The sequence below is a fragment of the Symphalangus syndactylus genome, chromosome 12, assembly GCF_028878055.3.
Source record: "Symphalangus syndactylus isolate Jambi chromosome 12, NHGRI_mSymSyn1-v2.1_pri, whole genome shotgun sequence".
Lineage (NCBI taxonomy): Eukaryota > Metazoa > Chordata > Mammalia > Primates > Hylobatidae > Symphalangus > Symphalangus syndactylus.
Window position 1 is genome coordinate 85,328,041 of NC_072441.2, and position 25,604 is coordinate 85,353,644.

The 25,604-nt window shown below is 56.1% G+C and overlaps 1 protein-coding gene across 2 annotated transcripts; it reads left to right on the plus strand.

Moving 5' to 3' along the window:
- The first annotated feature begins 315 nt into the window (after window positions 1-315).
- On the plus strand, window positions 316-22,861 carry PEAR1 (platelet endothelial aggregation receptor 1). Of its 2 annotated transcripts, XM_063624899.1 has the most exons (24): window positions 316-409; window positions 8,724-8,821; window positions 10,454-10,563; window positions 11,285-11,389; window positions 11,861-11,961; window positions 12,806-12,898; window positions 13,167-13,410; window positions 14,140-14,260; window positions 14,451-14,587; window positions 14,664-14,876; window positions 15,192-15,366; window positions 15,455-15,575; window positions 16,299-16,462; window positions 16,554-16,656; window positions 16,782-16,928; window positions 17,156-17,281; window positions 18,680-18,808; window positions 18,925-19,053; window positions 19,201-19,413; window positions 19,625-19,713; window positions 19,822-19,954; window positions 20,124-20,192; window positions 20,284-20,532; window positions 21,077-22,861. In XM_063624899.1, the coding sequence occupies exons 3-24, from the start codon at window positions 10,463-10,465 to the stop codon at window positions 21,226-21,228; spliced, it is 3,114 nt and encodes a 1,037-aa protein (XP_063480969.1). In that variant the 5' UTR covers window positions 316-409; window positions 8,724-8,821; window positions 10,454-10,462; the 3' UTR covers window positions 21,229-22,861. The 2 variants fall into 2 exon arrangements, with proteins under 2 accessions (XP_063480969.1, XP_063480970.1); XM_063624900.1 differs by lacking the exons at window positions 316-409; window positions 8,724-8,821 and having other exon boundaries at window positions 9,967-10,563; window positions 21,077-22,854.
- Window positions 22,862-25,604: the final 2,743 nt, after the last annotated feature.

The window sequence follows — 25,604 nt, forward strand, 5'->3', positions numbered from 1 at the left end:
ACGCTAGGGAGAGACTGGCGCCCTGGGCGCCTGCGCTGACCTCCCTCCTCATCCACTTCTCATCCCCGTCTGCTCCTGGCCCAGGCCGCGCAGAGTCGGCCTCTGTGATCCCACCCAGAATACAGTTTTCCCTCCCGGGCGCCTGCATCTCCCCTCCCCCGGCTCCTGTTTCCTTGTCAAAACTTCCTGCCTTGGCGAGGGCCCGAGTTCCCACCCCCTTCCTGCCCCCCGCCCCTCGGCGCCCCTCCCGGCCCTGCGATCAGCAGCGTCCCGCCTCCCCGCCGCTCCCGCAGTCAGGCTGGGGCTCGAAGAGGGGACCCTCGCCGCGTCCTTGGCTGTCCAGTCCTCCTCCTCGCAGACCCCGGCGGTTCCTACCCCAAGCCGCAGGAAAGACGGGGCCCCAAGGCAGGTGAGTGACTGCGTGCCCGGCAGGGGAGGCCCGGGTGGTGCGGCCCCGGAGACCACCCTGCCCCGGGGAAAGGGCGTGCGGTCCCTGAGGTCCCCCTCCTCGACTGGAGTCTGAGGCCCCAGACCCAGGAGTGTAGAAAAGAGGAACTGATGGACAGAGATGTGAAGGAGAGGAAGGGGACAGTGGAGGGGGCCAGAGAGGATGGGTTGGGGGTTCCCTTCCATAATGAACATGTAAATGAGATGAAATGCTAGCGAGGTTGTTCCCTGAGCCCCTGTCCCCGGACTTTGTGAGTCAGGGGCAGCCTGGCTCCCTGCCCCCTCCCAGGGCTGGGAAGAGAAGACTGGGTGCTGTCCTTGGCTTTCAAGGGAAGTGTAGCCACAAGAGCATCGACACTGGAGCCAAGACTGCCTAAGTGCCACCCTCCACTCTGCAGCTTACTGTCTGTGTGGTCTTGGTCAAGAGACCTGACCTCTGTGCCTCAGTTTCTCATTTCTAAAGGAGAATAATATAGGGCCTACCTCATGGGTTGTGAGGCTTAAGTGAGCAAAAACGTGTCTCCTGCTTTGAATGACACTAGATAAACAGATTATCAGTGTCATCTCTCTGCCCACCGGGCAGAAATGTTTGAGGGAGGATGTAGGGGAAGGACCCAGGTTTGCAGGTCCCTGGCTCTCACATCTTTGCCAGTTATGAGGACTGGGGGTTCAGCTTGAGGTCCCGGGCATCTGGATCCTCAGAAAACTTGGCAGGCTGATGATCTGAAGTTGTGCTAAGGGCCAGATGGGTGTGTGGGGGGCTCCAGGGCCCAGGCCCCAGCAAGGCCACCCTTCACCCCCACCCCCATCTCCAGCCTCCAGTGGCTGCTCTCCACTCCGCTGTTCTGGCCTGTTATGAGTGGCCTCTCCTGGGGCTGAGCTGTGACCCTAGTCCCCGGGGACAGGAACAGCTTGTGCTGGCCTGAGGTTCCCAGGCTCAGCCAGGCCTCAGCTAGGGCAGGATTGGGCTGGGTGTCAGCTCTCAACCCTGGCCTAAGCTGGCCTTGTGCTAGGGGGATGGTTGGAGACGGGGGGAGCTCATCTCTGAACCCCACTCAAAACCAGCTCATGGTATAGGGCCTGTTGTGTGTGCTCGTGAGCCAGTCATAAGCCAGGGTGTGGGGGCAACCCTCCTGTCTCCTGTGTCTCCTCACTGCTGTGTGGCCTCCCCCACTCTTGAGGCCTCCGAAGGCCCACCCACCGTGTTCTCCACTGCAGGTGGGGCTGCCATCTTTAGGAGCTGGGTTGGCCAGACTCACTTCTCTGCCTTCCTCTCTCTCCACTGGAGGATGAAGCTGAGAATTGGCATCTGTTCCTCCACCCTCTGTCCCTGCTCAACATCTCCTATCAGACTGTCCCAGAAGAGGAAACTCATGCTCCAGGCAGCCTCATCCACCAGTCGGAAACCTGGAGATAGATAGAAGGTCATGGGGCTGCTGTGTGCCTTCCCCCACCCGACACACACTGCTGGGGAAGAGGCTGAGGCCAGGTGGAGCCTCCACCACGGCATTCCCCAAGCCTTTCCTCTGAGGAGCCTTGGGAGCCTTGAGAAAGAGGCCTCTCAGGACTCATGGGGGACCCTGGGGTGCCAGCCTAGCTTTGGGGAGGATGTTGGCTCCTGTCTTCTATCCTACAGGGGAGAAGCCAGAAGGAAGGGGCAGAGAAGACAGGGAAGGAGAGAGAGAAACACAAAGACAGAGATAGAGACAGATATAAATACGGAAACAGAGGCTGACAGATGCAGAGACACAGCAGAGGCACAGACCCATTACAACAAAATGCCTGGAGGGAGAAAAGCAGGCCTAGAAAAATAGAGCAGAGACCTAGGGATAGAACAAAAAGGAGGCAGAGACAGAGGGAGAGGAGGAGAAAGTCAGAAGACCAAAGAGAAACTATGAGGTTAGAAAGCAGCACACTGGAAACACCAGGTGAGGTGGCTCACGCTGGTAATCCCAGCACTTTGGGAGGCCAAGGCGTGAGGATCTCTGGAGGCCAGGAGTTCAAGACCAGCCTGGTCAACATAATGAGATTGCATCCCTACAATTTTTTTTTTTAATTAGCTGGGCGTGGTGGTGCCCGCCTGTGGGCCCATCTACTCAGGAGGCTGAGGTGGGAGGATCACTTGAGCCCCGGAGGTTGAGGCTGCAGTGAGCCATGATCACGCCACTGCATTCCAACCTGGGCACACAGTGAAGCCCTGTCTCAAAACAAAACAAAAAGAAAGCAGCACAGGCTTTGGAATGACATAGACCTGGCCCAAATCCCTGCTCTGGCTTCAGTTGCCTGTGTGGCCTAGGACAAATCACTGAACCTTTCTGGGATATTTCTTCATAAAATGGGAGGCATAATAGCGCTTACTTTATACGCTTGCTGGGAGAACTAAAAGACAGAATCTAGCCACAGTACACATTTAATGAGGCGCAGTAATTAGTATCCCAGTACTTGGGAGGTAACCCAGGGGTTACCTCCCCACACTGCTTTGTGCTTTGAAGCAGATTTGAATCCTGCTCTTGCCCCTGGCAGCCAGACAGCCCTTGGCAAGACATTTTACCTGAGACCCTCCTCTGTGCTGCCTATGAAATGGGGATGACAATCACCAGCACCTTCCAGAGTGGCGGCGAGGGTTGGGACTGGCACTGGGGACAGCCTCTGGGAGGGGTGCGATAGATGTGTGAATCGGGATCCCTGCAGGTGGGTGGGCCCTGGGGCGTAGCCCGCTCACTGCTGGTGGGTGCTCATGCCCTCCCGCTTTTGCCCTCCGTCCTACCCCCATGAAGTGGCACCTGGGGCCCAGTCCCTCTGTGTAGCAGGAGATGTGTGCAGTGGACAGTGAGGGGGTGTTGGCCCTGGAGGGGGAGGCACAGGATGAGGGCTCAGGCGGTGTGGGCATGCCCCTCCACCTCCAGGTGACTCAGGGCCTGGCGCTGGTGTGCACTCATCCCATAGGAACTTGGAGGCCGGCCCCAAGGAATTCCTGCTGGAGGTCAGGAGGGCAAGTCTGGAGCCACCTTTTGCTTTGTAACGTTGAAAAGTTCTTTCTGCATTCCACTTTCCGTCATCTCATCAAACACGCACCTCATTGTGTCTTGAGGGCCCCGAGACAAGGGCCCAGCTCTACTGTCTAGAGTATGGGGAGAAGCCACAGCTTCTGAGCATCTCTCCCTCTCTCCCATTCCTGGGAAAGTCAAGGCGCACTGGAGTCAGAAAGATTTCAGGGTGTATCAGTCCATCCACTCCACACAAATGTTTAATTATTGCCTGTTGGGTGCCGGGCATCCTGGGTGTAGGTGCTGGCCAGTGCTGGGGTTACAGTGGTGAGGAAGGCAGAGAAGTGCCCTGTCCCTGGGGAGCTCCAGTCCAGTGAGGCAGATTGACTTTAATAAAAGCATAATGACTCATAGGATGCGAGCTGCGAGGAAACACCCAGGGGGCACCCAGGCCCGCTCACAGAGCCTTGGAGAGGAATAAGATTTGAGGGAGTCCAACCTGGTGGGGAAACCAGACTCACAAACCAGCAATCACAGGGTATCCATCAGCCTAATTAGCCCAGCAGACTTGGAGTATGTCAGGGGCTGTGAACCCCTGGGTTGGCCTAGGTGAGTTCCACTTGCCTCCAGAGGAGGTACACTGGTGCCAGGACTTTGGCTGGGGTTTGGGGAGGAGTGGAGCCTCCAGGGACAGGTGCATGTCCAGCTGGGAGCCAGCCTCAGGGCATTCAGGGGGAGGAGCAACCCCGGCCTCCTTGAGGCCATGCGGGTCTGTGGTGACTGTGCCCAGATCCTGCAGGAAGGCCTGGAGAGCAGGGAGGAGGGCGTGAGCCTGGAGCCACTGAGGGGCTTCTTGGAAGTGGCTGGCCTTGAGGCTGTGTAGAACCTGGGCATTTCAGGGGTGGCCTGAGCCACAGTGGCGGTGTGGTGAGAGGCATGTGGGGTCAGCGGCTGTCCAGTGTGATGGGAGCGCAGGGGTAGAGGCAATGAAGCTGGACCCCCTTGTAGGGGCTGGTGTTCTTTCTTGGGGTGTAGGGAGCCACAGAGAGTGGGAGAGAGGGGCAGTGGCCAGAGCACTTTCTGAAGGTAATCTCGGGGTGGCAATGAGCAGGGTGGGCCTGAGGGGGCACTGTTCTCTAGTCTATGTCACCCAGGGTTTACATCCCCACACTGCTTTGTCCTTTGAAGCAGATTTGAATCCTGCTCTTGCCCCTGGCAGCCAGACAGCCCTTGGCAAGGCATTTTACCTGAGACGCTCCACTGTGCTGCCTACGAAATGGGGATGACAATCACCAGCACCTTCCAGGGTGGCGTCGAGGGTTGGGACTGGCACTGGCGACAGCCTCTGGGAGGGGTGCGATAGATGTGTGAATCAGGATCCCTGCAGCTGCCCCATTTCCTGATGAGTAAACAGGTCGGACCTAGGACCCTCTAGCTTCTGTTTCCTGAGCCACAGAGAACACAAGTCCAGCCCCTCACCCCTGCCCCTTTCCCGCCCAGCCTCTGGCGCACTCTGGCCGCACACGCAGGCTTCCTGTTTCTCCATCCGGCAGACATGCCTGGCGTGCCGAGGGCCTGGCCAGGCTGGATATAGGCAGTGCTCTGTGCTTCAGTGTGCAAGCGTGTACGTGGGTGTACTGGGTAGCCTGTGGAGCGCAGCAGGCTGCTGGGGGAGCTCCCTGTGTGGGGAGGGAGGGGAGAAGTCTTTGGACTGGGATCTCACTGCTGGGTGGGAAGAAGTAAGTGATCCTGTCTCCATGGCAAAGATAGGTTAGAAAAGGCCACAGAGAAACAGACATAGAGACAGGGAGACAGACAGAAAGACAAGAGAGATACAGGGCAAGACAACCTTAGCACCAAGCTAAGACGCACGGCTTTAGTGAGTGGATTGTAGCTGGAGTTCAGCTTCCACTCTGCCCTTGAAAGTGGATGCTGTTGTGCAGTACAACTGTACATGACCGCCTTAGTATAGAAACGGAAGAAGAGAGGCAGGAAGACAGAGACCAAGAAGCTGATGAACGAAGGGGATGGGGAAAGGCAGATAGCAGAGTTTCTGATGAAGAACAAGACAAAAGGAACAAGACAAAAAGGAAGAGGCAGAAACCCTGGAGCTTGGAGGATTCTGTTTTTGCATCAACACACATCCATGGAGCAGGCTCTAGTCTGAGGTCTGAGGTTCTGTTCCAGAATGGTCACTGGAACCAGCAGTTCCAACCTTTGCAGGGCCCTGAGGGATGGCGGGGAGTGATAGACTCCCATTTTACAGATGAGGAGATGGAGGATCAGAGGACTTAAGTGATGTATTATAACCCAGGTTACACAGCTTGTAAGTAACAGAGATAGGACTAGAAGCTTTGTACTCCAGGATGGGAAGTGATGAGAGAGAGAAAGAGGGAGATGGAGAAGAGAGGAGGGGGCAGTCGGACCAAGCAAGGAACTAGGGTTGGTGCTTAGGCCCAGGGCTGGAGGAAGCAGAATTTAGGCATTCTGCCTTGTCAACCGCGTCTGGCTTGAAGATGCACCTGGCGGGCGGCCCATCGTTTTGGGGGATCAGGTTCTCGGGGGAGCCTGGCCCCCTCCCGCCCCCACTTCCTTTCTCTCTGTCAGCATTTGCGGTCCCATTCCCATTCCCGGATCATCCTGGGGGTTCTTCAGAAAAAACAAGAACATTTTTCCTGGAATTAATACCCAAAGGCGCCAAGGGGAGGGCGGATGGGGGCCACATTGGGTGCAGGAGGAGGAGTGGGACTGAGGACGCTATCATGGAGACAGCTAATGTTAACTGAGCATATTAGGGACTGGGTCTAACCGCTTTATCTAGATCAACTCATTTAGTCTGCACAGCGACCCTACAAAGGAAGTACTAATCTCATCCCCATTTTCTAGGTGAGGGAACTGCAGGCTGGGATTCACACCCAGGCTTGAACTTGAGCAGGGGTTGAGGGTGCAGAGCTGAGGGGTTATCCTATGCTACATGACTTCCCAGAGAAGCTGGAAGGGAGCCCATGGGGAAGTCCCTTCTGCTGTCTCACTTCCATCACCCTTACTCTCTGCTTTCTATAGAAATGGATCCTCTTGTCCACCAGGAACTCTAATCCTCCCACCCCTGCTCCCCCAGAGCCCACACTCAATTCCTTTCTCCTAGGAGCAGCTGGGGCACCGTGAGGGTAGGGGGGGCTCCCCACCAGAGGGAACCAGCTGAGCTGGAGTTTGGGGAAGCCCAGGGAGGGTGATCAGGTCTTCTGTGTGGGCTTGGAGGCTGAGAGGGCAGGGATGCTGGGCTGTGCAGGCGGGACTGGGATCTCAGGGCCTGGCCAGGATCCCAGCCGATTTGCATCTCGAGGTGGAGGAGAGAGAAGTGTCAGCTCATTCTTGACTGTAAACACATCTCAGTTCCCACGCTTCTGATCATGTTCTTGTGGCAGCCCCCACCCCCATCCACTTCTCCTGTCCAACCCCCTGCCAGCTCCCCCACCTCCATAAGAGAGACTTTTGAAAAGAAGATACAGAGCCCCTGGGCTTCCCATCTGGGCTTGGGAAAGAATGGAATCATGGGGAGTCCTCTGCCAGCAGCTGGGATTTGGATCCCAGCTCTGACGCTCCTGGCTGTGTGGTCCTGGTCAGGTTTCTTACCCTCTCTGTGCCTGCTTCCTCATCTCTGAAGTGGGCCATAACACCTACTACAAGGGGTTAATGTAAACTTTAAATGTGATGATCCATGTAAATCTCTCAACACCCTGCCTGTCTCAGCTCAGTGAACGATACGTGGGGTCACCTTATGACTCTTGGGAGGGAAGATGTTTGAGTCCCTCAAATCAGAGGCTTGGAGGGTGAAGGTTGAGTAGGGGAACAGGAGGGGGCCTCTGCATGAGAAGAAGCAAGCCTGCAGCAGGGGTGCTCCAGGGTCCCTCTCAGTGAGTGCACTGTGGGCCCCCAGGGCAGAGCAGGGGCCCAGGAGTGGTCTCATTTCACCCCCTTGAGGGGTATGTGCAATCTCTTGGGGCCCATTGCTGCTGTGGCTGGAAGGGGTTGGGGGATCATGGGCCGGGCTCAGGTGCCCTGCCCCTCAGGGACAAAGGCTTAGATGGGAACTAGCCTGGAGGCCAGGCTGGGGCTCTGGGCTCCTGGTCTGGCCTGTGTTCCCTTCTCAGAGGCAGAGGATGGTCAAGCCAAACCCTTCCTCTTCCTGCCAGGACCCCCATCCCATCTCTCCCCTCCCTGGGCCACCCACTGCTCTCCCCTGACCCCACCCTGGCTTCCAGCCCCTGGGCTGACCAGCTGATGCCTCCTCCGCACTCCGGCCCAACCCTGAGGACCTTTGGGAAAACAGAACCTACCCACCCCTCCAGCCAGCTAACCTCCCAGCCAGCCAGAAGTGGGTGGGGAGGAGAGTTAGCCCCTCCTCATGCTCCTCAGTCCTTCAGTCCATCTCAAAGCCCCCCAGGTGAACCGTGTCCTCTAGAAATTGGCTGGGAGGAGGTGACAGGGACAGGACTTGGGTGGGTAGGGGCTGACGGGAATAGGAGGAAGGACTTTTCTCGGCCCAACAACAGCTCAACCTATATGGCGCTTCCTCCCTGGGCCTTAACGCAAGTCCTTCCTGCAACAAGTTTTGTCCATGCCACCACGCCACAGGCTCTGTGAACAGATCCAGGGCAGGGGGATGGCTGGGGAGTCCTTGTGTGTCTCAGGAGATGAGGCTCACCCAGGCACAAGGGTGATGAGCCTGGCTTCAGACAGACTGAGCTGCAGTCGGAGCACAGGGGCCCCACGCCAGGGCCAGAGCTGAGGGTCTGGGAAGAGGGGCGTGTGGAGACCGAGAGACGAGGCAGAGGTGTATGGAGGGCTCGGGGTCCTGCCCAGGGCCTGGCTGCCAACCAGGCTGAGGGAGAGGTGGAGAGAAGGTTAGCTGGGGCTAGGCAGAGTGAGCCCTGGAGTGGGCATTGGGCCTGGGAAGATGGCTGGAGCAGGGCAGGGTGGGAGGGGATGGTTTGGGGACATTGGGAGAAGGGATGACTCCGTTTGGGAGTGGGAATGTGTCTGGGTGATGTGGGGGTGGAGCTCTGGGACAGACTCTGGGGAGTGTCTCTAGGGCACTCCTGACTGCGGCCTCTCCCCTTCAGAGGGGGCCACAGTGTCAGCTCTGGAGACAAGCCGCCAGAAAGAGGCTTCTGGTCCTGGCCCTCCCGTATGATACCCACTGCGCTCAGGGTGGTGGGAGGATGGAGCCACCCCCGTCACGCTCCCTGCTGTCCCTCTTCCTAGCCAGGCTCTGTTTCCTGTTTTCAGGCTTCATATCCTGAACGCTGGGATCCCCCAGGACATTCCCTGGCCCCCAGGCCCCAGGCCCCAGGCCCCAGGGCTGAGCTGTGGGCAGGCCCCACCTGGTGAGTTACTTGGGGACTGAGGATGGATAGGAGGAAGCACAGAGGAGGCTAGAGGCTGAGATTCGCCCTGCGGGAAGTGGGATGGGGCATGCGGCTGGGCTGCACTAGAGGGGTGGGTAGACGCTGGCACTGGGAGGAGAGGTGGGCCAGCATCCTGGATGAAAGGCTGGAGATTTGGCTGCTGGAGGGTTAAAGGTGAAGGAGGAACATGGGGGGTTGAGATGGGGTTAAGTTAGGAGCCTAGACCTGGAGGGAAGGAGGGGCCGCCCTTCTTGGGACTGAGAGTGGCTGTGGGGACCCTGGGAGTGTGTGGGTATGGGGTGTGGGGTGGAGCCAGGCAGTAACATTCCAGAGATACTCAGGGGGGTAAGGGGCCAGTAACCGCGACCTTTCTCTCGTCTCAGAAAAATTATAAGCAGATGTGGGCGCCTCGGGGAGGCGTAGAGCAGGGAGCCAGAGCAAGTTTTGGGAACACGGAACGCAGAACCTGAAGCCGGCTGCGGGGATGGGCACTGCGGTAACTCAGCCTCTCCTGAGCTCAGGAGCTGAGGCAGCAGAGTCATCTGAAGTCCTGGGAGCCAGGGGTGGTGGGGATGGAGAGGACCCCATTTCCAAATGGCTGACAGGGCAGTCTGAGGGAGGCAGGAGCTTTTCCTTAAATGCAAGGCCAGGTTGGTGACCTCTTCAGGTGATGGCACCTAGAGTTGGGTGTTGTGGTGTGCTGGCTAAGGTGTCACAACTGACCCTGGGAGGGAGACTGACCTTGGGTTTTAGTGTTTGCTAGTTTCTCTGGTGTCAATAACCCCCCATGCCTGATTTCAAGCTACTCACGTGACATCACTGAACATGTTGCTAGGAAGAGATGCGTACAATTGGCTCTCTGGGCCCGTATCAGCTGGCTCCAGCCACCACTGGTTGGGAGGTCACCTGGACCCAGCCCCACTCCCACCACATAGAGCAGGAAACCCCTGACAGCATTTCATCAGGCTGGTTTTGGCTTCTGCCTGCATATATCCAGTGGCAGGGAACTCAGCACCTGAGGTAGCCGATTCTATTCCTGAGCCGCTCTGATTGTTGGAAAGTTCTTCCTCTGACTGAGCCCAAGGCCGAGTCTCTCATCACTTCCCCTCACTGGTTCCAGTCTCACACCTTGGTACAAATATCAAAGTGCCCTGGGTAGGGCCTGGGCTGGGGGCTGGGAATTCAGAGATGAAACACACTGGGTCCCTGCCTCTGGAGGTCATGGTCAGGGAACAGGCACTGGGAACAGTGGGGTGGGGGTGAATGGTACTGGGACCCCCAGAAGGAATGAGTAGGGTCGTCTGCCAATGAGGATCAGGAAGTGGAGGACGGAAGGGGTGGCACCTGAACTAGATCTTGAAAGACGAGAACTCCACGTGAAGAATTAGACGTGAGGGTGTCTAAGCAAACTACGAGCAAAGACCGGAGGCGCGGAAGTGACTGCAGTTCAGGAGTGAGGTCTAGGGGAGCTGGAGCTCAGAGCAAGGGGCCAGAGGACACGGGGCCGCAGCCTGGTCTCTTCTGCATGCCCACGGCTCAGATCTCTGCAGACAGGTCCCCCAGGCTGCTGGCTGCAGCGCCACTGCCCACTCTGCGCCGGTCTTGCTGCAGGCCTCTGCCATGTCACCGCCTCTGTGTCCCCTCCTTCTTCTGGCTGTGGGCCTGCAGCTGGCTGGAACTCTCAACCCCAGTGACCCCAACACCTGCAGCTTCTGGGAAAGGTGAGAGGGCCCCTGCTGCACCTCGAGGGCACCAAGCCCCAGCTCCTGATTGTCCCTATTGTCCCTACTGGGGTCCTCTTCTTGGTCCTTCTTTAACCTCCTTCCTTCTCTCCAGTCTCTCCCCTCCCGCCTATTTCTCTGTTTCTGCTCTCTCTACTCCTCTCTATGGGTTGCCTTTGACTCCGGCCCCATTTCTGACCTTGTCTCAGTCTCTGAACCATCCTTTCTCTGTCCCTGTCCCTTAGTTCTTGTGGGAGGTCAACTTTGGAACAGAGCGCAGAGTGGGAGCCATTCATTGTGGAGCAAGCAGAGGGGCTGGCCCCAGGGGAGCAAAGGAAACAGGGCGGGGAGAAAAGACCCAGGGCAGAATATAGCCGGAAATACTTCAGCCTGTCTCCGCCAGCTGGGCCCAGGAGTCAGTTCTCGCTCACCCTTTCCATACAGGGAGGGGAGGGCAGGGAGAGAAAAATGGAAGGCTCCGGTGCAACAGAGTGGGAAGGGGGCTCTGATGGAGGGTATCCCAGGAACCTTCCAGTTCTGAGAGAAGCCCTCCAGACTTGAGAGGTGGGACAGGATGGGGGTCCCATCCTAGGCTCGGGGAGCAGCCCCAGCGTTGGGCTGCAGATTCCTCACTGTGGCCAAGCCCTCACGGCCGTTTTCCCGTTGTGGCCACTCAGGCCTCCTCCTGCCCTCGGCCCTGACCCTGTTCCCTGTCTTGCAGCTTCACTACCACCACCAAGGAGTCCCACTCCCGCCCCTTCAGCCTGCTCCCCTCAGAGCCCTGCGAGCGGCCCTGGGAGGGCCCCCATACTTGCCCCCAGCCCACGTGAGTGCTCCTCGTCCTCCATGGGTGGATGGGCTGCCTGAGTCGCTGCCTCAGCCTGGCCCCTGGCCCTCTGTACCTGTTCACTTCTCAGAAACTCAGAGGAAACTCCTGGCTTCTAGGGATTCATTCTGCATGGTCTGAGTCGGGTACGTGTGTATGGGATGTATATGTGAATGCGTGTATGTGTGTTTAGGGTACGCATGCGTGTTACAGTATATGCCTGTGGGGTTGGGGGGAGGGCAAGAAGGGAATGCTCTTTCTTTTTTTAATAGACAAGGTCTCGCTCTGTCACCCAGGCTGGAGTGCGGTGGCGAGATTGTAGTGCACTGCAACCTCAAACAGGGAATGCGCTTTCTATGCGCCCTCAGCCCAGAGTGTTAAGTGGTGCCCCTGCCCTGGCTTCCCCTTGGCCACACTGTGGTGAGTGCGGACGGCAGGGAGGGCTGAGGGCCGCCTTCCTGGCCTCCGCAGGGTTGTATACCGGACCGTGTACCGTCAGGTGGTGAAGACGGACCACCGCCAGCGCCTGCAGTGCTGCCATGGCTTCTATGAGAGCAGGGGGTTCTGTGTCCGTGAGTCCAGGGTTGGGTTAGGGAGTGGGGTGGGGTAATGGAATGGGGGGAGCTTAGCCTACCCTTCTGAGTCCCTCCCGGCCCCCGCTAGAATGGGGTTACTCCTCTGCCCTTTTGGGTTCCCCCCTCCTCTCCTCTTCCTGGCCTTGTCCCCAGGATGCAGATCAGCACTTCCCTCTCCATCGCCACTTCACACTCCTCTCTCCAGCCGGCCCCATGTGTCTCCCACCCCGTCTCTCCATGTCCCTCAACAGTGTCTCTGCATTGCTGTCTGCCCTAGAGCTCTTGTTCTGTCTTTGGGCTGTGTCTGTCTCTCTGTCACTGTGTGTCTCAGGACTTGGTGTCTGGGTCTGCCTCTGTCTCTTCCTCTCCCTGACTCTCTGTTGCTATTGGTCTCTGACTTGTCACTCTCCAGTCTCTCCTGCCCACTGCACCCCCCTCCCAGCACCCTGTAGTGACTGCAGCCTGTCTTCCTCTTCCTCCCGCTTCCCTCAGCCACTGCCCATCACGAGCCTCTGCAAACACTGCTCTCCAGAGAACCCCGGCCCCCACCTGCCCTCTCTCTGGACAGTGTGATCCCCCTTCTGAGGATCTCCCCCAAAGCATTTTCCCAACAAGGTTCTCAGACAACTTCACGAAAAGGAACAGGGAAACCGAGAACACTGGCATCCTGCTAAGTTCTCCCCCTGAGTTGCTGCCCCTCAGTCTTTCTCTTAGAGGCAGAATTGGGGCTTGGAGAACTTCAGGTCCCTGGTTTTGGAAGAAGGTGGGGTTAGGCTTTGCAGGGTAAAAGCTGGGTAGGGGCAGGGGTGGACACATCTCACCACACCCATCTCTGTCCCAGCGCTCTGTGCCCAGGAGTGTGTCCATGGACGTTGTGTGGCACCCAATCAGTGCCAATGTGTGCCAGGCTGGCGGGGTGACGACTGTTCCAGTGGTGAGTGGCTACTGACCCCAGGGAGTGGCCTCTTGTGCCTTCAGGGCCACAGGACCCTCAGGTACACCCTCTCTACCAGGGCACAGGGGCTTAGGACCCCAGGGCGATTACCCACCAGAGCCCCATTGCTGCCACCTGCCTTTTCTGGAGGTGTGGAAGACAGGGTGGGCATGTGGGGGCTGGGAGACGGAGGCTGGGAAACAGAGACAGGGAAGCTGGGGATGGACTAGACCCCTGGTGACCCCCTTCCCACCTCCTTATCCCACAGAGTGTGCCCCAGGAATGTGGGGGCCACAGTGTGACAAGCCCTGCAGCTGCGGCAACAACAGCTCATGTGATCCCAAGAGTGGGGTATGTTCTTGCCCTTCTGGTCTGCAGCCCCCGAACTGCCTTCAGCCCTGTACCCCTGGCTACTATGGCCCTGCCTGCCAGTTCCGCTGCCAGTGCCATGGGGCACCCTGTGATCCCCAGACTGGAGCCTGCTTCTGCCCCGCAGAGAGAACTGGGCCCAGGTATGTAATGGGGGGAACGACACTTTAACAAGGTCGCAGACACAAGGCCACACAGACCTATGTGGGGAAATGAGGCGACTCAGACAGGGCCCCAAGTGTGGGGATGGTGTGGAGGCCAAGATCCTGGTCCCAGTGGATCCTATTCCTCACTAGTGGAGTGACCTTGAGCAAATCATTGACTCTTCGTGGGCTTGTTTCCTGTCTGTAAAACGTGAATAGTATTGTCTACATGGAAGGGTGGCTGTGAAGATAACATGAGGTAGCACGTGTGTGAAGGCATGCTGCAAAGTGAGGCTGGGACAAGGAGCCAGAGAACCCTGTTGCAAGGCAGGGTGCAGGGGGAGCTGGGGAGTCCTAGGAGGGAGAAGGTAGACCTAGGTGGAAATCAGGATCACGCTTTGTGGAGGCGCTCTTGGAGTTGAGCCTACTGCAGTAGCACAGATGTTTCCCAAGAGTGAACAGGCCAAGCCAAGGTGAGGAGGTGGGGGCGCCCGAGAGGCAGACATGCCACCCGTGGCTCTTTGCTCACCCCCACCTGCTGGTGCCAGGGTGTCCCTGCCATTTCCAGTCCTGGAAACCTTTGCTTTCTGACTCGACAGTCCCCAGCAGGAAAGAGCAAGTGTGAATCACTAAGTCCTGAGGTGGGGGTTGTGGGGGCAGTCCTTGGAGGCAAGAGGGGAAGCAGTTATTGCTTGTTTGCACATTGACTCCACCCACTCTGTCCTGCAGCTGTGACGTGTCCTGTTCCCAGGGCACTTCTGGCTTCTTCTGCCCCAGCACCCATCCTTGCCAAAATGGAGGTGTCTTCCAAACCCCACAGGGCTCCTGCAGCTGCCCCCCTGGCTGGATGGTACGGAGGGTGGGGCCTGTGGGCATGGGGTGTGGGTCTGGGGAGAATTCTGTGGGTGGTGCTAAGCAGGGTTCTAAGGAGGGTGTGAGTGAGGGGGGTGAGCTCTGTGGTTATGGGGGTGTCAAGGGGTCCTGTGGCCTTGGGGAGGAGGCTGGGTGCCTGGGGCCCTGTTGACCTCTCATCCCCACAGGGCACCATCTGCTCCCTGCCCTGCCCAGAGGGCTTTCATGGACCCAACTGCTCCCAGGAATGTCGCTGCCACAACGGCGGCCTCTGTGACCGATTCACTGGGCAGTGCCGCTGCGCTCCGGGTTACACTGGGGATCGGTGAGTGGCGTGGGGCGGGCGGCAGATGGGAGGGAGGAGGTGGGGCGCCGCCAGGCTCACTCAGCTAGGTGCCCAGGTGCCGGGAGGAGTGCCCGGTAGGCCGCTTTGGGCAGGACTGTGCTGAGACGTGCGACTGCGCCCCGGACGCCCGTTGCTTCCCGGCCAACGGCGCATGTCTGTGCGAACACGGCTTCACTGGGGACCGCTGCACGGATCGCCTCTGCCCCGACGGCTTCTACGGTCTCAGCTGCCAGGCCCCCTGCACCTGCGACCCGGAGCACAGCCTCAGGTGGGCCGCGGGACATGTGGTCAAAGGATCAGGAGGCCAATGGGGAGGTCTTCCGGGCCGAAGTCGCCACAGAGCCAGGGCCATGTCCAAGGGGAACAGGTGTCACAGAAGGGGAAAGGGAGGGACCTCGGGGGCCGGGAGGGGCCTGGGGTACCGCTACTTGCCCCAACCCCGTTTTCAGAATAGCACGGAGCCTCCCTAGTGGCCCCCTTACTCCAGCGATGTGCGAATCCCACTGACCACGCGGAGGGGTCGGGGAAGCTGCCCTGCCCCTGCCCAGCTCAGACCGCGCCACGCCCCCGCCTCTGCCCCCAGCTGCCACCCGATGAACGGGGAGTGCTCCTGCCTGCCGGGCTGGGCGGGCCTGCACTGCAACGAGAGCTGCCCGCAGGACACGCACGGGCCAGGGTGCCAGGAGCACTGTCTCTGCCTGCACGGTGGCGTCTGCCAGGCTACCAGCGGCCTCTGTCAGTGCGCGCCGGGTTACAGGGTGAGGCGCGCCCCCCGCTGCAAGGAAGCGAGGCAGGTGGAGAGGCCAAAGAATGGGCCGCCCCTCTCACCGGCTCGCCCTCTTTCAGGGCCCCCACTGTGCTAGTCTTTGTCCCCCCGACACCTATGGTGTCAACTGTTCTGCACGCTGCTCATGTGAAAATGCCATCGCCTGCTCACCCATCGACGGCGAGTGCGTCTGCAAGGAAGGTAATAGGATGGAGTTTCCCAGAGAGAAGACTTGGGGGATGGCCAAGGGAAGAAGGGAGAGTCCAAGAGTATGGGTAGGCCAAGGGCAGGGGAGCGGCTGCAGGGTAAGGGTGGAGGGGCAGCAGCTGGACATAGGGAAAGTATCCAGGCTACTTTCTTCCTGGAATATCCACTTTGCTTTTCTTCAACCACAAAGATCCTACTTGTCCTTAAAGGCCGAGGCCAAAAGACACCTCAGTGGTGACCATCCCTCGCCCTCAATCATACAGAAACACAATTACCACGCTGGGAAGGAAGGGCCTCACATCTGCCAGAGTGACACGTTGGCAACCTTTAGGCTGGATTCTGATACAGTTGTGTTTTGTTTGGCTACCTGTCTATTAAGTTTAACAAGTCTCCCATCTTCAGCCCCCACTACTCCCTACTGTCTGGCACATCCTCTGTATAAGTCATTTCGTTACCTGATGGGGCCCCTGTAAACATTTGGGTTTACTGCCATCCCCTTTATTTTGCAGAAGGCACCCCAGACCCAGAATGTGGTGGTACCTCACTGGAAGGCAGTTAGCCTTCTGCTCCGCATCAAATAGTTCATTAGCTTTTCTCCTGTATGGTGCCATGAACACCCCCCACCCACCCCAGCTCATAGCATAGAATCTGGCCCAGCCAACTCCCACTTTGTGCTTGCTCAGGAAGGGAGCTATACCCACCAGGCCCCTCCTCCAGGTTGGCAGCGTGGTAACTGCTCTGTGCCCTGCCCACCCGGAACCTGGGGCTTCGGTTGCAATGCCAGCTGCCAGTGTGCCCATGAGGCAGTCTGCAGCCCCCAAACTGGAGCCTGTACCTGCACCCCTGGGTGGCATGGGGCCCACTGCCAGCTGCCCTGTCCGGTGAGTGCTGGACAGCCTGTCTGCCTGGGGGAGGGGAGGGCATGGCGTCCCCCAGCTGACTGGCCTACCTGCTCCCCACTCCTTCTCCAAGAAGGGGCAGTTTGGAGAAGGTTGTGGCAGTCGCTGTGACTGTGACCACTCTGATGGCTGTGACCCTGTTCATGGACGCTGTCAGTGCCAGGCTGGCTGGATGGGTGAGCATTCTGGGGCCCCAGGCCTACTGTGGATTGGGGGATGCATCCATAGGAAATGTGTCCAGAAGAGCCCCCTGGAACTGAAGGGGGCCCAGCCAGGTACACCCGACTGCTGTCTCCCACAGGTGCCCGCTGCCACCTGTCCTGCCCTGAGGGCTTATGGGGAGTCAACTGTAGCAACACCTGCACCTGCAAGAATGGGGGCACCTGTCTCCCCGAGAATGGCAACTGTGTGTGTGCACCCGGATTCCGAGGCCCCTCCTGCCAGAGATGTGAGGCTCCCTACTGCCCCCTCCACCTGCCACCAGCAGGGGACAGTGTAGTGTCAGATGCCAGAGCACCACCCCCTCCACCCGCCCCCCCACCTTACTCCCAGTCTCTTCCTCTGACCCGTCTTCAGACTAGTTACTGCAGTGGGAAGGAGGGAGGGAGACGGGGGGGTAAGGGCTGATTGAGGATTGGCCTCTGCCCCCAATCACCATGTACCCCTTTCCCCTAGCCTGTCAGCCTGGCCGCTATGGCAAACGCTGTGTGCCCTGCAAGTGCGCTAACCACTCCTTCTGCCACCCCTCGAACGGGACCTGCTACTGCCTGGCTGGCTGGACAGGCCCCGACTGCTCCCAGCGTATGTGGTAGCTTGTGTGTCTGAGCACATGTGCATCCTGAGAGGGGTTGCTGATGACGGGAGGTCTCTGTCCGCCAGCTCCTGGGTATAAAAGCCTCTGGGACCACCTTGAGCAAATATTTACTGGGCACCACCTGCATGCTGGGTACTGTTCTAGGTGCTAAGGATGCAGCAGTGAACAGGTCAGGGGGAAAAGAATCCTGCCCTTCTGCATGGGAAGCCTGGGAAGAACAGTATTTTTATGGGAGCAGGGGAAATCATAGGCTTAGCTTGGGACATTTTCTCTTGATTTCTTTCTTTCTTTTTCTTTCTTTCCTTCTTTCTTTCTCTCTCTCTCTCTTTCTTTCTTTCTTCTTTCTTTCTTTCTTTCTTTCTCCTTTCTTTCTTCCTTCTTTCTTTCTTTCTTTCTCTCACTCTCTCTCTCTCTTCCTTTCTTTCTCTCTTTTTTTTTGAGAAGGAATCTCATTTTGTTGCCCAGGCTAGAGTGCAGTGGCATGATCTCAGCTCCCTGCAACCTCTGCCTCTGGTTTAGTTAATTCTTTTGCCTCAGCCTCCCCAGTAGCTGGGATTACAGGCACACACCACCACAGCAGGCTAATTTTTGTATGTTTAGTAGAGACCCCTGGGGTTTCATCATATTGGCCAGGCTGGTCTTGAACTCCTGACCTCAGGTGATCCACCCGCCTCAGGTGATCTTGGCTTCCCAAAGTGCTGGGATTACAGGTGTGAGCCACTGTGCCCAGCCCTTTTTTTCTTTTGCATTTTTCAGTTTATTTTTATTTATATATTAATAAATACATGTATTTCTTTATTTTTTGAGCCTTTCCCCCACAAAAATATATTAAGATCATTGAAAAGATTAGTCCAAAAAAGCCAAGTAAAACAAGTTTGGAAAGAGGAAACAGGCTGTTATGAAGAAGGCTGGATTTCAGCTTACCAGCAGGCGGGGTAAAGAAGGAAGTCATCTTGGTGAAGAGTTTTTCCATAGAATCTGGTTACAACTACTATTAGATTATTGCTAGTGTTAGACACACAAAAATAATGCCTTAAACAGGATAGATGTTTACTTCTCTCTTATGTTAAAAACAAAACAAAAATCCATCCGGGGTAGCTTGGAAGCCTTTGGTTGTGTGGCACTGAATACATTATTTTGTAGTGGCTATTAGATAGTCAAGTGCAGATGTTGAGTAGGTAGTTGGACACGTGGGTCTGGAGTTGGGGGGAGAGATGGGGCTGGAAATAATCATTTGTGAGTCATTGGTTGCAGATACTGTTCAAAGCTTTGGTGTCCCCAGGGAGACCAAAGCTGAGCTAAAGGCTTCAGTGATGCTGGGGGTTGAGAGTTCATCCAGGAAAAGCTGTACCCGCCCCACCAGACAGGCCCCTTGTCTCCCGTAGCATGCCCTCCAGGACACTGGGGAGAAAACTGTGCCCAGACCTGCCAATGTCACCATGGTGGGACCTGCCATCCCCAAGATGGGAGCTGTATCTGCCCCCCAGGCTGGACTGGACACCACTGCTTAGAAGGTACCAACAGAAGGGGAACTCCAGGCCCCTGCCTCCAACTTAGCCCTTACCCAAAAAGGAGACTAGAGTTTCCTGGCCGCTCTGATGCCTGCCTGCCTCCTTGGCTGTCTCCCCAGGCTGCCCTCTGGGGACATTTGGTGCTAACTGCTCCCAGCCATGCCAGTGTGGTCCTGGAGAAAAGTGCCACCCAGAGACTGGGGCCTGTGTATGTCCCCCGGGGCACAGTGGTGCACCTTGCAGGATTGGTGAGTTCTTTGCCCTCTCCTTCCCACCCATTGTCCCTGGGGAACTGGGACCTAGGTCCCTCATACAGTCCCTACTTCCCTCCTGAGCACCTCTCCCATGCAGCAGAGCCAAGATGCCATTCTGAGTGATCACCCCATCCCACACAGGAATCCAGGAGCCCTTTACTGTGATGCCTACCACTCCAGTAGCGTATAACTCGCTGGGTGCAGTGATTGGCATTGCAGTGCTGGGGTCCCTTGTGGTAGCCCTGGTGGCACTGTTCATTGGCTATCGGCACTGGCAAAAAGGCAAGGAGCACCACCACCTGGCTGTGGCTTACAGCAGCGGGCGACTGGACGGCTCTGAGTATGTCATGCCAGGTGAGCTGGCACAGGGCCTGGGGCACAGATGAGTAGCTGGCTCATAGGCACAAGAGTGGATGCTGGGCATGACCCAAAGGGAAGATGAGGAATGGGGAGGAGGGAGGAAGGGAGGTCGGGGAGGCCAAAGTACTGATCTCCGGGGACAAAATGGCTCTCTTGGACTCCTGCCCATCGCTGAGCTCACCCTGTGCTTGTGTCTGTCATGCAGATGTCCCTCCGAGCTACAGTCACTACTACTCCAACCCCAGCTACCACACCCTGTCGCAGTGCTCCCTGAACCCCCCACCCCCTAACAAGGTCAGTGCCGGGGGAGGGAGTGCACCGTGGAGGGAAGCGCACAGACCTACTTCTCTGGAAATCCCTGTCCTTGCCTCTTGCTTTCCCTCCTGCATTGTCCCCTGTTAGGTTCCAGGCCTGCTCTTTGCCAGCCTGAAGACCCCTGAGCGGCCAGGTGGGGCCCAAGGGCATGATAACCACACCACCCTGCCTGCTGACTGGAAGCACCGCCGGGAGCCCCCTCCAGGGCCTCTGGACAGGGGTAGGTGCCGGGAGGCCAGGGTCTCTGGCGCGGGTGGATGTGTGCAGCCCAGATGCTGTGTCTTGAGTGTGTGTGTCTGGAGACGGGGGCTGTGGGCCCCAGTTCTAGAGGACGTGTGAGCCTGGGGAGGGGACAGAGGGCTGATTACCAGTTGCCTCCTCCTCCTCAGGGAGCAGCCGCCTGGACCGAAGCTACAGCTATAGCTACAGCAATGGCCCAGGCCCATTCTATAATAAAGGTATGGGCACAGGGGCAACAAGGGAGGTGGCTGAGCTGGGGCTAAGGAACCAGTGCCTCCATGGAGCCTGACTTCTTTCCTCTATCCTTAGGGCTCATCTCTGAAGAGGAGCTCGGGGCCAGTGTGGCTTCCCTGAGCAGTGAGAACCCCTATGCCACCATCCGGGACCTGCCCAGCTTGCCAGGGGGCCCCCGGGAGAGCAGCTACATGGAGATGAAAGGCCCTCCCTCAGGATCTCCCCCCAGGCAGCCTCCTCAGTTCTGGGACAGCCATAGGCGGCGGCAACCCCAGCCACAGAGAGACAGTGGCACCTACGAGCAGCCCAGCCCCCTGATCCATGGTGAGATCTCCCTCCCCACTGGCAGGAGCAGCAGAGAACTGGGACAAGGGAGGCAGAAAAACAGAAGGAACAGAGGGAGAGGAGAAGGCATGATGTGGCACCGAGTGAGGCCTTTGGGGTCAGCTTCGGGCTCAAATCAGGCATGATGGGGAGGCGACGTGGCCTCTCAGAGCCTGTGTCCTCATCTGGAGAACAGTATGGTGTACCTACTTCGCAGAGCTCCGGATTGAAGTGGGGTTGTACAGCATCAGAGTGGTGGAGTTGGTACCCAGAAAAGTAGGGAGCCAGGCAGGTGATAAAGTCTCCTCATATCTTGGGAGGTGGGCGGGCTCAGGTGGCTTTCTCCACTGGCAGCTGAGGAGCTAAGAGCGTTTTGCTCGGAGCCGCACGGCCAGCTGATAGTAAACTGGTGTATGTATCCAGGCCCCGTCTCCTTCTCTTTGCCTTGAAGAGGCTGAAGAGGAGAGGAGCACAGTGGGGGTGGTGGGAGTGGGGAGAGTGGTGGGAGGAGCCACTCCCTCTTATCCTGTCCTCATGTTTCCAGACCGAGACTCTGTGGGCTCCCAGCCCCCTCTGCCTCCGGGCCTACCCCCCGGCCACTATGACTCACCCAAGAACAGCCACATCCCTGGACATTATGACTTGCCTCCAGTACGGCATCCCCCATCACCTCCACTTCGACGCCAGGACCGTTGAGGAGCCAGGATGGTGTGGCAGAGGCCGGCACACCTGGCTGTCGCTGCTCAAGGCTGGGGACAGAGCCTAGCGTACCCCTGCCAGGAGCAGGGAGTGGACCGGGAGGCCGTGAACGTGAACAACACTTAACGGAGCAAGTGATGGGAGCCTGGTTCCCGGGTTCTACCATGGGAGACGCTGATCAGCAGGATGCCTGGCTCCCTTTCCCAACCCACTGCTCCCAAGGCCCCCAGGGCCCTGTGTACATAAACTGGTGGGTTGGAAGTTGCTGGGTAACTCTGATTTCAGACACGTGTGTGGGGTACCTTTTCTGTGCACGCTCGGGCTGGGCTCTGTGTGTGTGTGTGTGTTTCTGGGGTTTTAGAAGGGTACCAGGCACAGGTTCTGTCCTAGGGCACTTACCATTTAGTAGGGAGATGGACCCAACCCAATTAACTCCAGCGATAGCCTCCTAACTTGCCTCCTCCATTGATTCAGTGAACCTTCCAATGCACGGCTCATAATTTCAAAATACAGGCTGGTTAGTTCCTCCCTACCTGAAAGCCTTCATAGGTGCCCCTTTGCTCTTCTGCCAGTATCGAAACTTTTGAAGGCCTTAAAGGCCCTGCTTTGCCTGGCCCATCTGTCTCTCCAGCCTCACCTTGAACTGTGTTCTTGTCACTGCACGCCAGTCACACTGCCCTCTAGGTCCTCCTGTAGGCCACTCTTCTTTCTGGCACAGGGACTTGCACACCTGGAGTGCCCTTCCTCCCCCACTCACCGGTTCACCCCTGCTTTTCCTTTACGCCTCCTCCTCAGGGAAGCGCCCACCCTCCATACGTCTTTCACAGCCCTGATTGCAGCTGTGTTCACTCACCAGGTACCTGCAGAAGGCCTACAGGGTGCCAGGCACTTCTTTAATGTGTTTTTCTTTATGCGATTATTTGATTAATCTCTGCCTCCCCCACTAGACTGTAAGCTCCCTGAAGGCAAGAATCCTGTGCTTATGCTCAATATTAGCTCTCCCTTGGCACAGAGTAGGCACTCAACAAATGCTCCCCAAAAGGCTGAGTGGCTGACTGAATTAAAGTACCAGTGACATGCAGTAACTGCTAAGATAGATGAGCCACCTGTGTGCTCTGACAGTTACAGACTGAATAAGTTGGAGACTTCCCTAAAGGGTGGCATTTCCACAGGGTAACAACGCAGAGCTCAGATGTGGGAAGGTGCCAGGGGCAGGGGTGCAGAGGGGCTGAGGCTGAGGGGGATGCAGAGGCTGGAGACAGGATAACAGGAGAGAGTATACAGGTATGCCTTGATTTATTGCACTTCACAGGTAGCGGAATTTTTAAAGAAATTGAAGGTTTTGGGACATACAGGTGACAGCAATAGGTTAAGAAAAGCAAAGCAAAGAAATTGAAGATTTGTGTCAACACTGCTTTAAGCAAATCTGTTGGCACCATTTTTCCAATAGCATGTGCTCATTTTGGGTCTCTACTTCGCATTTTGGTAATTGCTTGCAATATTTCAAGCATTTTCATTGTTATTATATGTGTTATAGTGATCTGTGATCAGTGATCTTTTATATATTATTGTAATTGTTTTGGGGTGCCATGAACCGCACCCATATAACACGGTAAACTTAATCAGCAAACGTTGTGTGTGTTCGGACTGCTCCACCAACCAGCCGTTCCCCCAAGTCTTTCCCTCTCTTAGGGCCTCCCTGTTCCCTGAGACACAACAATATTGAAATGAGGCCAATTAATAACCCTACAGGGGCCTCTAAGTGTTGAAGTGAAAGGAATAGTCACACATCTCTCACTTAAAATCAGAAGCTAGAAATGATTAAGCTTAGTGGGGAAGGCATGTTGAAAGCCAAGATAGGCTGAAAGCTAGGCCTTTTGCACTAAATAGCCAAGTTGTGGATGCAAAGAAAAAGTTCTAGAAGGAAATTAAAAGTGTTACTCCAGTGAACACATGAATAATAAGAAAGTGAAACAGATGGTTGGGCGCGGTGGCTCACGCCTGTAATCCCAGCACTTTGGGAGGCCAAGGCAGGTGGATCATGAGGTCAGGAGTTTGAGACCAGCCTGGCCAACATGGTGAAACCCTGTCTCTACTAAAAATACAAAAAATTAGCCAGGTGTGGTGGTGCGCACCTGTAATCTCAGCTACTCGGGAGGCTGAGGCAGGAGAATCGTTTGAACCCGGGAGGTGGAGGTTGCCGTGAGCTGAGATCATGCCATTGCACTCCAGCCTGGGCGATAGAGCAAGACTCCGTAAAAAAAAAAAAAAAGCTAAACAGCCTTAATGAAGAAACTTTTAGTGGTCTGGATAGATCAAATCAGCCGCAATAGTTCCTTAAAAGCCAAGGCCCTGCACTTTGGGAGGCCGAGGCGGACGGATCACGAGATCAGGAGATCGAGACCATGGTGAAACCCCATCTCTGCTATAAAAAATTAGCTGGGCATAGTGGCAGGCACCTGTAGCCCCAGCTACTCGGGAGGCTGAGGCAGGAGAATGGTGTGAACCTGGGAGGCAGAGCTTGCGGTGAGCCGAGATTGCGCCACTGCACTCTGGCCTGGGCGACAGAGCAAGACTCCATCTCAAAAAAAAAAAAAAAAAAAAAGCCAAAGCCTAATCTACAGCAAGACCCTAACTCTCTTCAGTTTTATGAAGGCTGAGAGAGGTGATGAACCTACAGAAAAGGTTAGAAGCCAGCAGAGGTTGGTTTGTGAAGTTTAATGAAAGAAGTCTAAGAAGCCATCTCCATAACATAAAAGTGCAAGGTGAAACAACCAGTGCTGATGTAGAAGCTGCAGTAAGTTATCCAGAAGATCTAGCTAAGACAATTGATGAAGGTGGCTCCTCTAAATAACAAATTTTCAATGTAGACAAAATAGCCTATATTAGAGGAAGATGCCATCTAGGACTTTCACAGCTAGAGAGAAGTCAATGTCTGGCTTCAGAGCATCAAAGGACAGGTGTTAGGAGCTAATACAGCTGGTAACTTTAAGTTGAAGCCAATGCTCATTTACCATGCCAAATATCCTCAGGCCCTTAAGAATTATGTTGATTATTTAGTGTGGTGTGGTGGCACATGCCTGTAGTCATAGCTACTTGGGAGGCTGAGGTGGGAGTTTCGCTTAAGCCCAGCAGTTAGAAGGCTGTAGTGAAGCCAGGGGCGGTGGCTTATGCCTGTAATCGCAGCACTTTGGGAGGCCAAGGAGGGTGGATCACGAGGTCAGGAGATCGAGACCATCCTGGCTAACATGGTGAAACCCTGTCTCTACTAAAAATACAAAAAATTAGCCGCGTGTGGTGGTGGGCGCCTGTAGTCCCAGCTACTTGGGAGGCTGAGGCAGGAGAATCGCTAGAACCCGGGAGGAGGATCTTGCAGTGAGCCGAGATTGCGCCACTGCACTCCAGCCTGGGTGAAAGTGCAAGACTCTGATTCCAAAAAAAAAAAAAAAAAAGAAAGCTGTAGTGAGCTATGATCATGCCATTGGACTCCAGCCTTGGTGACAGAGCAAGATCCTGTCTCTAAAAAGAAAAAAAAAAAAGAGGCCAGGAATGGTGGCTCACGCCTATAATCCCAGCACTTTGGGAGGCTGAGTGGGATCACTTGAGGAGGATCACTTGAGGTCAGGAGTTCGAAAGCAGCCTGGCCAACATGGTGAAACCCCATCTCCACTAAAAATACAAAAAAAATTAGCCAGGTGTGGTGGCGTGCGCCTGTAGTCCCAGCTACTGGAGGGGCTGAGGCAGGAGAACTGCTTGAACCTGGGAGGCGAAGGTTACAGTGAGCCAAGATCGTGCCACTGCACTCCAGCCTGGGTGACAGAGCACGAATCTGTCTCAAAATAAATAAATAAATAAATAAATAAAATGCTAATTTTACCCTGCCTATGTCCCTGTGCTCTGGAAAAGGAACAAAGTCTGGATGATAGCACATCTGTTTACAGCATGGTTTACTGAATATTTTAAGCCCACTATTGAAATCTACTGCTCAGAGGAAAGTATTCCTTTCAAAATATTACTGCTTCTTGACAATGCACCTGGAGATGTACAAGGAGATTAATGTTGTTTGCATGGTTGCTAATACAGTTTCCATTCTGCAGCCTGTGGAATGAGGAGTAATTTCGACTTTCAAGTCTGATTATTTAAGAAATACATTTTGTAAAGCATGAGTTGCCATACACAGTGATTCCTCTTATGGATCTGGGCAAATTGAATTGAAAGCCTGGATAAGATTCACCATTCTAAAGGCCATTAAGAACATTTGTGATTCATGATGGGAGGAGGTCAAAATATCCACCCTAACAGGAGTTGGGAGGAAGTTGACTCCAACCCTCATGGATGACTTGGAGGAGTTCAGGACTTCAGCGGGAGGAAGT